General features: G+C 40.4%; 1 protein-coding gene and 1 non-coding gene across 8 annotated transcripts; one reads left to right on the top strand and one right to left on the bottom strand.

Moving 5' to 3' along the window:
• Positions 1–2,293: 2,293 nt before the first annotated feature.
• On the top strand, positions 2,294–2,375 carry TRNAS-AGA (transfer RNA serine (anticodon AGA)). Its single transcript has one exon. It is a non-coding gene; the product is annotated as a tRNA-Ser (tRNA).
• Positions 2,376–8,407: 6,032 nt separating this feature from the next.
• On the bottom strand, positions 8,408–10,215 carry LOC149822983 (uncharacterized). 7 transcript variants are annotated; one of them, XR_016426142.1, is made up of 4 exons: positions 9,991–10,215; positions 9,570–9,777; positions 8,725–8,822; positions 8,408–8,616 (listed from the first exon to the last, which is right to left on the bottom strand). XR_016426142.1 is itself a non-coding variant. In XM_089981358.1 (4 exons), the coding sequence occupies exons 1-3, from the start codon at positions 10,126–10,128 to the stop codon at positions 8,726–8,728; spliced, it is 447 nt and encodes a 148-aa protein (XP_089837484.1). In that variant the 5' UTR covers positions 10,129–10,215; the 3' UTR covers positions 8,408–8,616; position 8,725. The 7 variants fall into 7 exon arrangements, 6 of the variants coding, with proteins under 6 accessions (XP_089837484.1, XP_089837486.1, XP_089837483.1 ...); XM_089981358.1 differs by having other exon boundaries at positions 8,725–8,826; XM_089981360.1 differs by having other exon boundaries at positions 8,725–8,796.
• Positions 10,216–16,219: the final 6,004 nt, after the last annotated feature.

Raw genomic sequence — 16,219 nt, 5'->3', positions numbered from 1 at the left:
CATGTCATATTTTTCAAGAGTGATGTATTAACCTGAATATGATGACACAGTACATTTATTTTCTGAACATTCATATTTTACAGGAAACTAGAACGTTAGAAATGAGCAATGTCCGAGATGGAATTTGGCATGGAAGAGGAGACACGATATGCATAGGAAGTAACAGATCTGGCGCCGGACCTCTATTTGAACTCTGCCAAACTCCATTGATGCTAACTACCAAGTCACCAGAAGTTTGCAGTATGGATAGGCATGACAACAGTGACAGTGTTCATTCATGGAATGCAGATGGCACCCATTCAGAGCTCTTGTAATGCCAACCTTGTAAGAAGATGGGTTGGCTTTGTGAATATTAGAAATATTAGATCCCCGTTCTGTTTTCTGGGGTTACGGCTACAAAGCGATTTCTATTTATCTTTATACCCATGTTTGTTAACTTAGCTCTAATTTTGAAATGTAATTCTATGTAGGGGTGTAGGTCACGCATTCTGAGTCAGTAAAAAATTAAATTGAGATAGCTTTATGAGAAATTTTTGGCTTCCATGTCTCAGTTTTTCTCTAATTCATCTTGAACTGAATTGTTCTGAATGATGGTACCGCAGATGGTCACTGCCTTTATCAGGCTGCCTGTTTTAAAAGAATGCAGGCTCAGCAATGTTCAGGTATCCAGATTAGGCAGTGAAATGCATTTGCAGCAGATTAATATTTCGTAGTCATTGAAGTGAATATTTGTGGGTTCAATAATCATTTCTAACTTATGCATCACAGAATTGTAAGTTGGCTGATCTACACTAGAAAAGGTCCCATGTGCGGAAACACACAGATCAAACATAATAAGTAAAGCAAGTACTGCCAGACATACATGAGCGCCATCAACATCACCATTTACATCCTTAGAAAAGGATAGTGCCTTGGTTAACATATATTTTAGTTGGTCTGTTAGGTTGTAGTGTAGCTACTTACATTGGGGGAATTTTAGTAAATATTTCCTAAAAAAAAAAATGTTAAGACACATTAAATTTGGAATAGGTTTCTTATGGTAAGATGTAGGATCTCCATATAGGTCTCTCTCTCTCTCTCTCTCTCTATATATATATATATATATATATATAGAGAGAGAGAGAGAGAGAGAGAGAGAGAGAGAGAGAGAGAGAGAATCTCTACGTACATTGAAAGATATTCCAGCTACAAACAATTTAATAAATGACTGTAAAAAATTATGACATTCTTTTGTCATTTTACAAAAAGTTGCATGACAGGATGTATTTTATAAAAAAAAAAACTAAAAAGTTTTGTTAACGAAATTCAACGGTTTCAACCCACCCTACTCACCTTTGACATTATGAAAACAACTATTTTTTTGTTCATGAATGCTCCTAATCCCTCCTTTATGGGTAACACAGATATAGAAAAGGCCCGTAGTTTTGAATGCAGCTACTAAACCATACATTGCTCGCGTTCGTAAGAAATATATAAGTGATGATAATTTCTGGGTTTAATTTTATGAGCCCATTGTATTATATGGTAAGAGCATAGGATTCCTTGGTTTGCCTCTTGTAAAGTGCACCCTAACTTTGCTGTAGCTTATCATCCTATGAAGATTGTAAGCTCATTTCAGTTTCTCATACAGTACGAATATAGTGCTAGGGATAACAAGTTTAGATGGACAGGCTTTTCCCTATCATGATTCAGGAATTTGGTCTATGCTGCACCCAAAAGGAAACTATCCTACATTGATCCTAACCATGGTAACCATTGGTTGGATGGCTAGGATTGAATGTAAGATTTTATCATATGTCAGATAATGGGATTCATTGTCATGCTGGACCAAACAGGCTTTGCTTGGTTCAGACCCAGTAAAATATTATTTTTTAATCTTTTTTTACATTGAAAATTTTCGAACTTTAATTGGTACTTGGGTTGGACCTAAGTTTGGTGTGAAAGTTCACAAACCATACACCCCTCCATATACTAATTGGACGCTTTGGATCTGACCCAGATTCTAAACAGACATTCTTCTTTATGACCAAACCCTGACCCTTTAGGGTTCAGTCCAGGTCAGGTCTGCACCAAACCTGACCCCTTGACACCTTATTTTGAAGCGGTAGCTCAAAACCTAAATTGAATCCAATGAAGTGGAGTTGAATCACGAATGTGAATTTGCATAATAAAGTTGGATCCAAAAACTTATGGGAACAGGGCTTTACATGTAAGAAAGTAAGGTAGGATGTCCAAAACGAAACATGATTTTCATGTATACTTATTAATTAATTGTGTAAACATGAATCAACAAGTGGACGTGCCAGAGTGGTTATCGGGCTTGACTAGAAATCATGTGGGCTCTGCCCGCGCAGGTTCGAATCCTGCCGTCCACGCTTTTATGTTCTATTTTTTATTTTCCTTTAATTTTTTTTTACGAGCTTACTTTGAAAGAAATGACTCCTTGACACACTAGTGTGTTTAAGAAATAAGTCCTGCCCCTTTCCAACTGTCATTCTGCCAAGTGGAGGTTTCTCCCAAAACAACTTTCCCTGATTTCCGTACAACTGAATTTCTTGCTGATAACCCAACAATTTATGATGAAAGAAAAGTAATTAGTAAATTGCTTTAAATCATCTCAAGAGATTCAAACCAACCCAAATAATGACCACATTGTATACAAATGCTTTTATTTTTTCAATATTCAATGAGCTCAAAATATTTTAAGCGCATTTTAATTTGATTCAAGACGCATAAAAGTTTTTTTTTTCGTTTTTTTTCAGATAATTGAGTAAAATTTATGGCCATAAAAACCCCAAGTGCCTCTTGCCCACAATACCAAGCTTCACCCTTGACCTGCACTAGGGATGCAAATGGGTCGGATCCGGGATGGAAGTTTTGCAATTTTTTGGCTGTTCGGGATCCGACTTTTCATGTATTTAAATGTTTTGGATCCAAACCGTTTACGTTCCTAACGTGCCACATGTGGGTTTCAGACAACATCCCTTCAGTTTTGTGACATTCACGAGCCACCTTAACATTAACATTAACATGAACGGGTCAGATTCAGTTTGGACGTGGGCATTATGCAGGGGCTGAGCCAGAAATCCAAGTTAGGTGGGCATATATATATATATATATATATATATATATATATATATATATATATATATATATATATATATATATATATATATATATATATATATATATATATATAGAGAGAGAGAGAGAGAGAGAGAGAGAGAGAGAGAGAGGCATGGAGGAAGGGCACAACATTCGGGTCAGGGTGGACACTACCCAACCTGACCCACCACAACCTGGCCAGTATGTAGCTCTGCCCCTGGCATTATGAACATAACATAATTGGATCTGTACTGATCAGACCGGTAATCGGATTTGAGTGTGGATGGTAAAAGCTATCACTGAATCTGGACCTGATTTTCTACTGAAGCTACTCCAATTAGGGGTGTCAACAGGTCGGAAAAGACTTGATCTCAACCCGTAACGGATCCAGTAGGATGAGGGTTTGATAACAAATTAAGAGGTCTGATTAACTAACTGTTCTTGTCGGACTCCTGAGGTCCGGTTATTTAAAATGGCTGGGTATGGTTTATGAAATTTTATACAAAACTTAGGTCCGACCCAAATTTTGGTTACAACGTTTAAGATCCATAAATCTTCAATGTAAAAAACTTTAAAAATATTATTATTTTTTTGGATACAGACTAGGTCTGGTTTATGTAAGCTTTATCGGATCTATGTATTGTTTTTTCTTATGAAAGATCTGGTCAGATCCAGATCTGGACTTGATACCAGCACCTCTTAGTCAGGTACTGGTCCTGATCTATCCATTTTGGTGGAGGTCCGATCCATACCGGTGTTGGGCCTGATCCAAAGTCAGCCTGTCACCAGCCCTACATTCCCAACCAAATGCTTAATGGGGGCAGTCTATTTGTATCTCTATTAACCTAACCAACTCCAGGTATATATATGCCATATAAAGGCTACTATAGGGTTTAATGGCTGAAGAAGATCATGCCCTCTGCAAGCAGTTGAGATTTCTGAGCCATCACAATCATTAGAACTAGTGCTGGTCAAGATGTCCACATTCTCAATTTGCATACACTTTTTACATTCCAAGATAATGTCATGATCCCCCTAATATCTTTCCTCTCTGACAATACACACTATAATATATTTATGGTAATGAGAATCATAACACCCATAGTTAATTTTGATATCTATTATGCACTCAGTTGACAAATTTAAGAAGCCATGTGATCTTCATCCTGATCCCTTCAACCATTGTGAGAAATTGTGAAGCGTTGTCACCCCCAGTATAGCTTCCTATACTTAACTATTCCTACTCTTTCTATGTGGGCCACCTTAGGCAGGCAGGGTGGTGGTGGGGTGCCATGCCACCCGGGTTTTTTCTCGCTTAGGTGAGGTCGTCATAAAAAATAAAAAAAAAAGTTCTATTCCTTTTCTTTGAAAAACTCTCACAACTGCTGTATTGTTATACCAAATGCTTTGGAAAATTTCACAAACCCAAAGTCCATAACACAAAGCCCTAGAACACATCTTTCCCAAGTAGGTATGCACTGAATGTCCCTGATTTTGACGAATATGGAATGGGGCTATGCTAGATCCGAGGGTCATGCAAATGGGAATTGATCATCAAAACCTCCAATAAATAGTTTTAAGAGCTTTGGTATAGTGGGAAGGGGGCCTTGGCTGTTAGGCCAGTGGTCAAGGTTCCATTCTCATGGAAGTCAGCCCCTTCATATAAGAAAAGGCAAGGGTATTATTCTCCTTGCTCGTGCTGAGAAGCAAAGGCTGCACCATGGGTTTTTACTGCTGAGAAAGCAACCATAAGTATTGATAGGTATAGCCAGCGCTATTAGGTCTATTATCTGAAGGGTGGTTTCCTTGTTACTCGTGGAGGAGAATAAACACAGGCTTAGGACTATGAGTGTTAATGGTTTGTTCGGACCCAGGTGAAACCAGACTTGAACTAGATTTTCGGGTATGGTATCAGGTCTGGAACCAGATCTAATCAGATTCACTATAAGAAAAACCATACCCATATCCAATAAGAATTACATGAACCAAACTCGGACCATACCCAGTAAAACCATATATATATTTTTAATTTTTACATTGAAAAATTGTGGGTTTTAATTGGAACTCGGGTCGGGTCTGGGTTTAGTATAAAATTTCACAAACTATACCCAAGTATATGTATTAATCAGACCTTTAGGACCGGACTCAGGTCTTCTTATTTATCACCATACATGGACCCTATAGGGTTTGGTTCGGATCAGGTCCATGTAAATGAGGCCCATTGACACCCCTACTTAGTACACATCCAAATGTCCCTAATCGCGGTGCTGAAGGTGAGATCTTACAGCTTTTGCATTGCGGCAAAGGATGCACACCTTGGTATCAAACTCTTGGTGTCCTTCAATTTAGATGCTTTAAGCCGACCCATCTAGCCGGGTGTGTGAACCCAAAGACCTATGCCAAAGGTAGACTTGAAACATGGGACTGGACAGTACACGACCCTTTTTTGGTCCAGTTTTGATTCAAGATTACTCAAGATTGTTGGACAAGGACCAAGTGGAGTCACAATGGACCATAACACTTGTGTTTTGTTAAAAGCCCAAAAGCATTACCATCCCAATCTCATTTCCATAGAATTTCTAGTCAAACACCATTGTTTGATGAAGGCATTCAGAGGAGGCTTTTGGGAATATGTAGTTAATTTCACGGGCGGATTTTGGGATATTACAAACCCAAGGGCCCAAACTAAAGAATTTATTGAAGTGCCTTTATCATCTTCTGTCATTGTCAACATAGTCGTAGGGTAGGCCATAGCGTAGCTAAACATGGGAACTTGACCTTTTTCTCGGGAAATCACCAAACAAACATTCCTTTTTTACCAGTATTAAAGTATTCAAGTTTCAGAGACAGAGGGTACATGAGAAGCCCTATCTTAAAGTTCTATAGACACAAAACGCACAATGGATTCAGACAGACGTACAACTCTTCATTAATTACCGGGACAAGTTGTGTTCTCTTTTGTTATTAGTTCTTGGGACCCTTATTTAATCTCATCTCAAACCACCCATTCTCTCTATACCTAGGGGTGTCAACGGGTCGGGTTTTGTTCGGACCCAGGTAGAACCAAACCCAAACCTGATCTAAGATTATGGTACCGGATCCGGACTCGGGTCCAATCAAACCCACCATAAGAAAGCATACCCAGTTCCTATAAGGATTACATAAACCAGACCCAGACTGTAACCAGTAAAATAATATTTGTTATTCCTTTTACATTGAAAAATTGCCGATCTTAGTCGGACCCGGGTCTGGTATGAAATTTTACAAACCATACCTGGATCCAAATATTAATCGGACCCAAAGGGTCCGACCTGGATTATAATCAGACCTTTTTATTTATCACCAAATCCTGACCCTATAAGGTTTGGTACGGGTTGGATCTGGGTCAAACCCGACCCATTGACACCCCTATCTAAACTACTCAGGGATCCACTTTCCACAAGCATATCTGGACCACCTAGATGAGGGTGAAAACGGATCAGGTACAAGCTGAATCAGGTCAAATCTGAATCCGAATATAAAATTTTAGTAATACATCTGAACATGATCCAGATCTGGATGGGATCCGATGAGGTGGGGTTGAATATGGATCTGAATCTCGTAAAAAATGGCTGGACAAACAGTTTACATGTAAAGTGTATAAAAAAAAAAAATTAATCCGGAGATGAATGTAGATCTTACAGAAAATATTGATCAGGATACAAGTACAAACTGGAAAAAAAGAAAAAGTCCAACCATGCAAGTCTGAATCCGATCCGATTACAACTTATGATCTTATTTTAAGACCCGTACTTAAGAAAAATATGTTTGATCTGGATTGGATGTCGGGCCAAATCCAACCCATTTATACTTCTCCTAGGGATGTAAACAGGTCAGACAAGCAGGATCGGATTGGGTCTAAGATGGGACTCTTTAATCGGACACAGAACCTGATCCCCACAATATGGACCAGCCATTGTCTTTAATAGAACTAACGACCACATTATTTGGATAATGGGTCATGAGTGCATGCTCCTGCATAAGAGGACAAAGCTGTCTGGCTGATAGAATACAAAGGCAGTGGGGGCCAAGTCACGTATTCCTAGTGAGCATTTTTGGCCTCTTTCTCATCACCATCTTCGATAGACAAGCCCATCTCTGCTGATAGAAATTGGACCCTGGTCTAAGATTCCATACTTGAGCTCTATAGATTTAGTTGGATCTGAAATATGGGATTCAAGGATCCGAACCATTGACAGCTAACTTGTATTCCTTTTAGTAATTCACCCAAAATGCTCGCCAAACAATATTTTCATGTGTATTTACTAAAGAACATCATAGAGATGGCGTCCTTTGTTCAATGGATAACTTAGAACTATGTTTAGGTCTCTCTCTCTCTCTCTCTCTCTCTCTCTCTCTCTCTCTCACTCTCAACAATGAAATATAATAAAGGGTTGAGACTGAATATCATGGATAAAATACCAATTTAACCATTAACTACTAACACAAGTGGACACATTAACAATATGAAATTCTTATACATGTCTTGGACAATTAATACAAACGGTACCATAAAAATATACCAGAAAGTTAGTGTTCAACTTAATAATCAATATTACTTGGCAACCATGCAAAAGGCATGCCAATGAGCAGGTTAATGTAATTTAGTGAATGTTGGCTGACTTTATTATATTCATTATTTTATAAGGATATCATGGTTAATGGACGTGTTTTGATTGGAATAAAACAGAGAAGCATGATATTGGTCGAGACAGGGACTCTATACACCCAACAACAAAAGGGCTAGCTCAGCTCACAGCTCAACTTTAGCTTTTGCTATCTAGCACCCAACAAACCATTCCAATTAAAGGTATGTTTAGATATTTCAGATAATCTGTGCTTTACTAGCCTTTCCAGAACTCAGCATGTATAGCAATGCAACGCCATAGGGCACTTCACATAATAACAGCTTCAAACTTCAAAGGAATTAATGCCTTTTTAATGCACTACCGAGTCTATAGAATTCATTTTGGTTATTTGAGTTTTTTTAATTATTAAAGTGAGCATTGGATTTTTGGGTTATGTTTTGGATCTATCTCAGATCCGATGTATGATTAGGATTTCTAGTGTTTTCCTCTCTTCGTTATAAACATTCATTGTAGAGAGATAGGAATGAAGTTTATGAGTGATTTTTGTTAATTTTCCTTCTATTTATTATTTTTCTTGTTTTCTTAGTTTTTTTTTAGCTTCATAGATGCCCTAATGTATCGATTTCTAAGGGGTTCAGGAGTGATCCTCCTGTCCACTGCATCACCTTCACATCCCAAAAGAGTTCAATATGAAACAAAAATAAAACGCAGCATGTGCTAATACCAAGCTTTCAACAAGCAACTCCACTCCGTGACTTTGTATTTTATGCAGAGATGTGGAAACCAACAGATTTCATGTTCTGAGAGAGCTAACGTTTGATCTCACCAAAATTAACCAACTTGGTTTCTGAGTTTCTTTCAGGCTAACAAAAGAAGATCCAACCTATTGAGAGCCATTCAAAGAGAAATTTATACCATAGGAAGCAGTCAAGAAGAAAGGGATACCAAAGTAAAGAAACTGGCTCACAGGAAAAGGAAGAAGAAATCCAACCTCAAAGAGAATTGCTTGCACACATTACACTTTCTGCTCCCCATCTTGCTCCAAATCTGTCACCAACCTTCCCTACACACTCAAAGTTAGGGATAGGTCTGTCTTTTCAAACATCGTCCAAAAACCCAGTCGTAAGTCATTGGTCAACCCTTAATAGATCATTTTTTGGATTAATTATGATTAAAAGACTATATATTAACCTGTAATTAATCAAATAATTATATTTTACATCAAAATTTTGTAATTCAATTTTTTATTGAGAACAAAGTTAATATCGAGCTTTAATAAACCCATTATGCAAAATTCACATGTACAAAACGGCAAAATTGATTTAAAAAAATCTGATAGATTTTTATTATTTTAAATTTATTTTTTTAACATGTTACCAAATCTCAATATATATATATATATTAAACTTAAAGAATCCATATTTTTTTTCATTTTTCTTGATGTATAAAACTATAAATTGTTTCTATATTAACCTTTTTTCCCTTTGTTTATGTCTCTCTCTCTGCATTTAACGCCTTTGCTGATTTATTCGATTCAGCGCCGACGGCTACACTGGCCAGAGACACGTTGCCCCTTTCCAAAAGCACCAAGTACATTTTTCTCTCTAATAGGGAGGACAATCCCAAATCCATTAAAAAGGAGAGGGAAAGATCGCAGATATCATAAAAAGGGCAGTGCTGCAAAAGCAAGACGTGAAGCCATCTTTCTTTAGCAGAGAGAGAGAGAGAGAGAGAGAGAGAGAGAGAGAGCAAAGGCGTCTTGAGATTCACTGTTAACATCATAATCTCAAAAACCAAGAAAACAATAAACAACAAAGAGGATCAGAGTTTCTCAACTCGAGTAAAGCCTGAGCGACAGATCCAAGAAAGCAGGGCAAGAAGGAGCAACGGTGGCAGGCCCGAACGCAGAAGAAGGTGAGGCAGAAGCAAAAGCAGAAACAGAAGAGTCCACCACACCCTTATCTCCAGGCCCTCCCTTCGGCGGGAAGAAGTCGTACTCCCAAACTCCTCCCTCGCTCACCCCCTTCCCCTTCCTCTCCATTGCCTGCACCCCACCGAAACAAAAAGCCATAGAAACCACGTTACCAAACATGATAATAGGAAAACCAACTTTCTCTCTCTAGAAGAGCAAAACTAACTCTCTCTCTCTCTCTCTAGAAGAGGAAAACCACCTCTCTCTAGAAGAGCAAAACCAACTTTCTCTCTCTAGAAGAGGAAATCCATCTCTCTCATTGTGAATTAAAGATTAAGAAGTTACCTCATCGACGTCCATGGAGAAATCTCCATGCCTAGACTCTCCTCCTTTCACCACCACCATCTCCAGGCCCCTCTCGAGATTAGCGGCTCTGGGGCTCCAGAGCCCCAGCCTGAGCAAATCGCAGCCGTCCGTACACATCCCACCCTGCCGCCCGCCACATATGAACCCGTGGTTCTCGCCTTGCGGCCTTCTCCTCTACACGCGTCGATACATCGCCATCACCAGCATCCCAAAAATGAAGAAAAATGGAAAATAGAATAAAAGAACGGACAGAGATGCTCTGGAGTGTTCCAGAAGGTTGCAGAAGTTTCCAGAAGATTACCTTGTTGCAGGTCTCGCACTGGTCCGACCAGCAAGCCACATTTTGGTTTGAAGAGAGCTCTTTCATCTTCTCCGGCGCTACCGGGAAGACGTTCTGAAGCCTAGCGGCGTCAGTCCCCCCGATCGCGAAGACCCGATCCGCCGCGTCGGGCAACGCCGGAGGCCGGCCGGCGCCGACGATCCGGTACCGCTGCATTGCGGCAGCAGCAGCACCCGCCGGAAAGTCGCAGAACCCACCGCCGGAGTACGCCGGATGCGCGAGCCTCGGGATAACGACGGTAGAAGCCGTGCTGCCGCTGCGGCCGTCGGCGAACGGGAACGAGTAGTGGAGCGCGGCGACGGCCGGAGACGCTGCCAGTTGCCCGTGGGCGCGCTCGGCATCGGCCAGCATCTTCCGGCGCTGCTCCTGCAGGCGGAGCCGCTCCAGCTGCGCCACTCCGAGGCCGCGCTGCGGCTGCTTCTTCGGCGCATTCGCCGCCGCAGAAGACTGCTTGCCGCCCTTCCGGCTTCTCGGCCTCGCTGAGGTGCCTCCGGCGGCGTCCGGCCTCTCCTCCGATGGCTGGTCGTCGGCAGACTTGTCCGGCCACAACAGCAGCGTCGTCGCCATGAATCTATTCTCCTCTCTTCTCTTCCTCAGAATTGACAGACAAGAAGAGAAGGACAACTCTCTCTGTGTGTTGAAGCAATTTCTCTTCTGTTGCCAAGCAACTAACTCTCTCTCTCTCTCTCTCTCTCTCTCTCTCTCTCTCTCTCTCTCTCTCTCTCTCTCTTGTGAGGTGAAATGGGGAGATAGGGAGGAGGAAGAGGGATTTTAGGAAGCTGGGTTGTTTTATAGGGTTTTGTGGGATCTGGAAACAATGGAATGCTTTATGGTTCAGGTGGTGGGGGTGTTGGGAGAGGAGAGAGAACAGAAAGGGCTCTGCCGGAGAGAGAGAGAGTGGGTCTGAGGCGGTTTGCTTATTTATCCTCCTTTTTCCTTCGTAACCTTTTGTTTTTTTTAGAGAGAGAGAGAGAGAGAGAGAGAGAGAGCCGAAAATAAGCATCAAACACGCCCAACAAAACCAAAACAGAGATGCAAAGCAAAAAGCACAGCCGAGTTCAAGGCAATCGAGGCGTCAGAAAGCGCCGAAGGTCAAAGATCGAGAAATGTAAAATACAGTGCACATCTGAGTGCACAAGCTTGCTTAAAATAACTGGGCAATCCCGAAAGAGAGCGTTGTTACGAGAGAGAGAGAGAGAGAGAGAGAGATGGCAGTGGACGGGGTAAACGGGATCCGGCTCGGCCTCGCCCCATTTGAATTGATGATGAAACTTAAAATCGTGCGGAGATGAAAGCGGGGATGGACATGCTTTTTCCGCTCCGATCTCAGTTAGTAAAATGCTAAAATACTTTTTAAGAATGGCATTGGACTGAGAAAAAATAGAGTCTCTTCCCACTTTGCCCTGTTTGAACCAGAGATGAAAGACATGAAACGAGAATGAAGGTAGCGATGGAAGTTAAAATCAAAACCTGTCCAGGAATGAAAGCAATAATAGAACACAGAATTTTGAGACGGGGTGGAAGCCTTGTCCCCCTTCTCCCACCCCCAGTCCACTGCTATTCCTAAGAAAGAGAGTTTCCCTCTCTTAATCCACCTGACAGGTCCGGAGGGAAAGAGGAGGGGTACCTTTTAAGGGGGACCACATTGTGGGACATACAGTTAGTGCTACGTACTGGCCTTCTCTCTCTCTCTCTCTGGCGAATATTTGATGGTGAACAATACATAGTATAATTTTAGATATCAACAATTCAACGCGTCTCTCTATCTCTGAATCTGAGTCGTTGCAAGGGAATGGTGCGGTCAGGTTGGTTCAGGTGGATGCCTGTGGGACCTACTGATCACAACCTTTTTGCCCGCATGACCTTCAGGTTTTGGGGACATATCCTGTGGTCCTGGTCCCGGACAGCGGTATTAGTCTATGGAAATGGTGGCAAACAGGCAAGTGATTGGGTTGTATAGAGATAAACTAAACCAATTGACGTGCATCTGTTTAGCTGAGAAGTGAAATGTATATATATGGATCAGATCGGGTCCATGATGACTTTTGGATACCTTCTTGTGGTTTTGGTCGGTTGCACTTTCCTATTGAAGGGCACTGCATTGATAAAATATGATTTGGGTACGGGGCAACAACCCTTTTGGTGTGGGGCCACCCCCATCAAGCCAAAAAGTGGCATGGCAAACTTGGGTTGCATTAAAGGTTTGCTAGCTCGGATGGGTTGAGTTTTTGTCCTCTATAAATTCAACATCTTTGGCATGAGTCCCATAAACCACCAACATAACATGGAAATCTTGTGTTCTTGACACAATGGGTTCAGATAGTCCTACAAGTTTGAGGCCAAAATCTGAACTTGGTGGGAGTCACTAACATGCATCACAAAAATATCATGAAAATCTTGTGCTCTCAACAAACACTGGATGGGCTCCAATGGTCCTACAAGTTAAAGGCCAAAAGAGGCTTTCCTTTATGGGTGTCCCTCCCATAAATCACCAAAATAACATGGCAATCTTGGGTTTTGGAACTTGAAGGCCAAAATCTTTACCTGGGCAGCGGCTTCTCAAGTGGTTGGGGGTGATGCTTCATATGAGGTGCATCTGTGAGAAGCACTTCTTTTGTGTTCCACCTAATGAGACCCTATGACTCTGATGATCTGATCCACCTAGATTAGAAATTGCGCTTGCAATGTACTACATACCTAATTGGACCTAAACATGAGATGTCTTCTAGATCCAAATTTAATCAGATCATGGAGCAAGGATCCGATGCGTGATTGAATTCGGGTCATGCAGGTCCAAACGAATGCAAACCCTTTCACTCTCGAAGGCAGGGCCATAATAGACATTTCAGGAGAAAAAACCCTAAGAGAGAGTGTCTCTCTCAACAAATCCCAACCGCCGATATTCGGTCTGGTCCGTACACCGGACCAGTCATCGTCAAGAAAGATCAAAACCCCGCGTGAAATGGTTTCTCCACCTCTCGTACTCCACCGACCACTACCTCCAATCATGTTCTTCCACGTGGCAAATCTATAGATCTCTTTCCGGCCCCACAACGGGTTACATAACATTGCCCTTCTTCACGTCGTAGTTTTTTTTTTTTTTTTGCAAACCTTTTGAAAATTTAGAAAATTACATACACCCTCACAAACTATCAGTTTTTTGTTGCAAAGAACCTCAATCATTTTTCATTGGATTTTAAATAACCGCCTAATGACAGTTTTACTGTTTCTTCTTCTGAATATTTTTAAGACGCAAATTCTGTGGGCAATTTAATCATTTTTTTACCAAGTAGAAAGTGCAATATTTGTGGGCACTTGTTCTTTCTCAAAAAAAAAAAAAAACAAGAAAACAATAAGTTTCTATTTAGGAGAAGGGTATCGTGGGAGCTGAGAGGGTGTATGAGTGTAGGATGTGTGGAAATACAATAAAAGATAAGATTCGGAATGAGGAGATACCTAAGAAGGTAGATGTTGTACTCATTGAAAATAAGATGAGAGAGAATCATTTACGGTGGTTTGGACATATTCGGCGAAGCCTAATGATGCTCCAGATAGAATGATGGAGAAATGGGAAAATATATTAGTTAAAAGAGGTCGGGGTAGGCCTAGGAAGACATGGATGGAGGTGATAGGAAAGGATATGAATGCTTTGAACCTCACTGAAGACATGGCAGTGGATAGAAATGATTGGAGGAGAAGGATTCATGTGGAAAACCCAGAATGATTTTCTTTTTTGTTCATATCGCTGACCCCAATTGTTTTGGGATGAAGGCCTAGTAGTTGTTGTTGTTGTGAGAGGGTGTATGACAAGGTTACATTATTCAAACGGATTTAAACTGACTGTGTTTGAGAGAGGGGAAGCGTAAATGTCAGTTGAGAACACTAAAATTTTGAATTTCGAACTCCCCTAATAAAGATGATTAGAGCACTTTGAATCGGGTTCCTGAATTTTTGTTGGTTCAAAATTTTTACTCCATTTTACCTCAATAATTCTTATATTTACTTATTTACACCATTAGTAACTGCAATAATAGTGTAGTTAAGAGGCTTAAAACTATGCTCACCTACCACCGAGCATCATGAGGAATCAGAAAGAGTTGAAAGCCTCAATCCCTTAGTAAAATCCAAAATAGGATATGGATTTGTGCTGAATTTAAATAAAGATTTTAAGTCAAATCTAGAACTGATCCAAATAAAATTAAATCAAATTACATTTTTTTACATGTAAATAGGCTGTTTTTGTTCAATTTTTTTCAGATTCAATATTACCAAGCATTTTGGATTTGGATCCAACTTTATTTCATCGGGTCTGATTCAGATCTGGATCTATATTAAGATCTACTGCTTACATTTCAGATTCAGATTTGGATCTAGCAAGATATGGCTTGAATCCAACCCATTTGTACCACCAAATGTTGGCCATTATTTGGCTAAACAGTTGTTAACTGAATGCCTTAGAAACAACCATGCCTAGGGGTGGGCAACCTGGAGGCCTGATGGGCCAAGCATAACCGTTCCATCATGGGCTGAGTTTGGGCCATGATTTTAAGCTCAGGTCCCCTAGGTACTGAGCCAAAACCTGGCCTGTTATGTATGTGGGTCATAACCGGGGCCGGCTCAATGGGATTGAGTTATTTATTATTTTTTTAATAATAAAAACTTTTTAAAAATTAACTATTACATAATAACTTGAATAACTATTTACTTAATTAGTTTGCATGAGAACTTGATATTTAATTATTATTATTATTTACCTTTCTTACTTGGTATATCATCATATCATAATACATCTAATAATATGTTAACACCGTGCATGGTGCTGCAAGAATTTCTGGCATCATAATGACGTGGATGTGGATTTTGCATCCATAGCATAAAATCCATAGCATAAAACCCATAGTTAAATTCATTTCTAGATGTATATCTCTTATTTTGAAAATATCATAGCATGATACAAAAAGGCTTTTAAATGTTTTGTGTTATTTTAAAATTTATGTATTTTATAATTAATTTAGTTTTTTTGTATTCTAAAAATTAATGTATTAATTTTATTAAAAAATAACTTATAAATGGGTTTGGGCTGGGCCAGCCCGAACCTGGCCTGCTTCACATTGGCCCATTGGGCCAATGGGCCGGGTCATGGGGCTTCTCTTCAAACTCGCCTGTTAAAAACCAGGCCAAAACCCAGCCCATTAGTAAACGGGCCGGGCCGGCCTGATGCCAATCCCTAAGCATGCCTAATGATTTAAGTAATTAACCAAAAGCAGTCTCGCTATTTACAAATATAATGCCCGGTATTTCGTTTAAAATATATAACCACGTTATAATTTTTTTGAGAAACAAGCTTGACCCTCAAATCATTCACTTGACCTTTGTTTATTCAAACAAAAGTAGCTAAAACACACAATTGTTTATTCTCTTAAAAAAAATGACATGGGATGCCCAGAAAAAAACAAGAAGACATCATTTTTTTTTTACCCAAGCCGGGTGCATGAAATGCGTTCATATAAAGCAGGCAGTTAATATAATAATCGAAATGAAGGCAGCTTCTTGTATATTTTGTTTGGAAAATTGACGTCAAATGTAATAAATTAAAACATGCCTGCTTTTTTGCAATACCCTATAATTTCCACTGGTTTTCGTAATTTCAAAATTTCTTTAAAAAAAAAAATTCTCAAACAGCGCTCCAGCAGGCAATCCCGATCCGGATCCTGCATGCCAGCGGGGACCCGTGGTCCCCACTACGGGACGCTCTATCTGAGTGCCGCGTGGCAGGTGGGCCCCGGCGTACGGTGCTGGAGGCGAGTAATGAGGGGGAGCGGCGGCTGATAAAAGCGACATGACACGTGCGAGGGGCGGTGTGGCCCG

Source organism: Nuphar pumila, chromosome 11, assembly GCF_984573655.1.
Source record: "Nuphar pumila chromosome 11, dmNupPumi1.hap1.1, whole genome shotgun sequence".
NCBI lineage: Eukaryota > Viridiplantae > Streptophyta > Magnoliopsida > Nymphaeales > Nymphaeaceae > Nuphar > Nuphar pumila.
This window is presented reverse-complemented; position numbering and strand designations above follow the sequence as displayed.

Coding starts and splice junctions, on each gene's coding strand:
- LOC149822983 (XM_089981357.1), bottom strand. CDS start 10,128: ATGTGTACGGACGGCTGCGATTTGCTCAGGCTGGGGCTCTGGAGCCCC. Junction 9,778..9,990: donor TCTCCATGGACGTCGATGAG/GTAACTTCTTAA, acceptor GGTGGGGTGCAG/GCAATGGAGAGGAAGGGGAA. Junction 8,827..9,569: donor GTCGCTCAGGCTTTACTCGA/GTTGAGAAACTC, acceptor ATGTTTGAAAAG/ACAGACCTATCCCTAACTTT.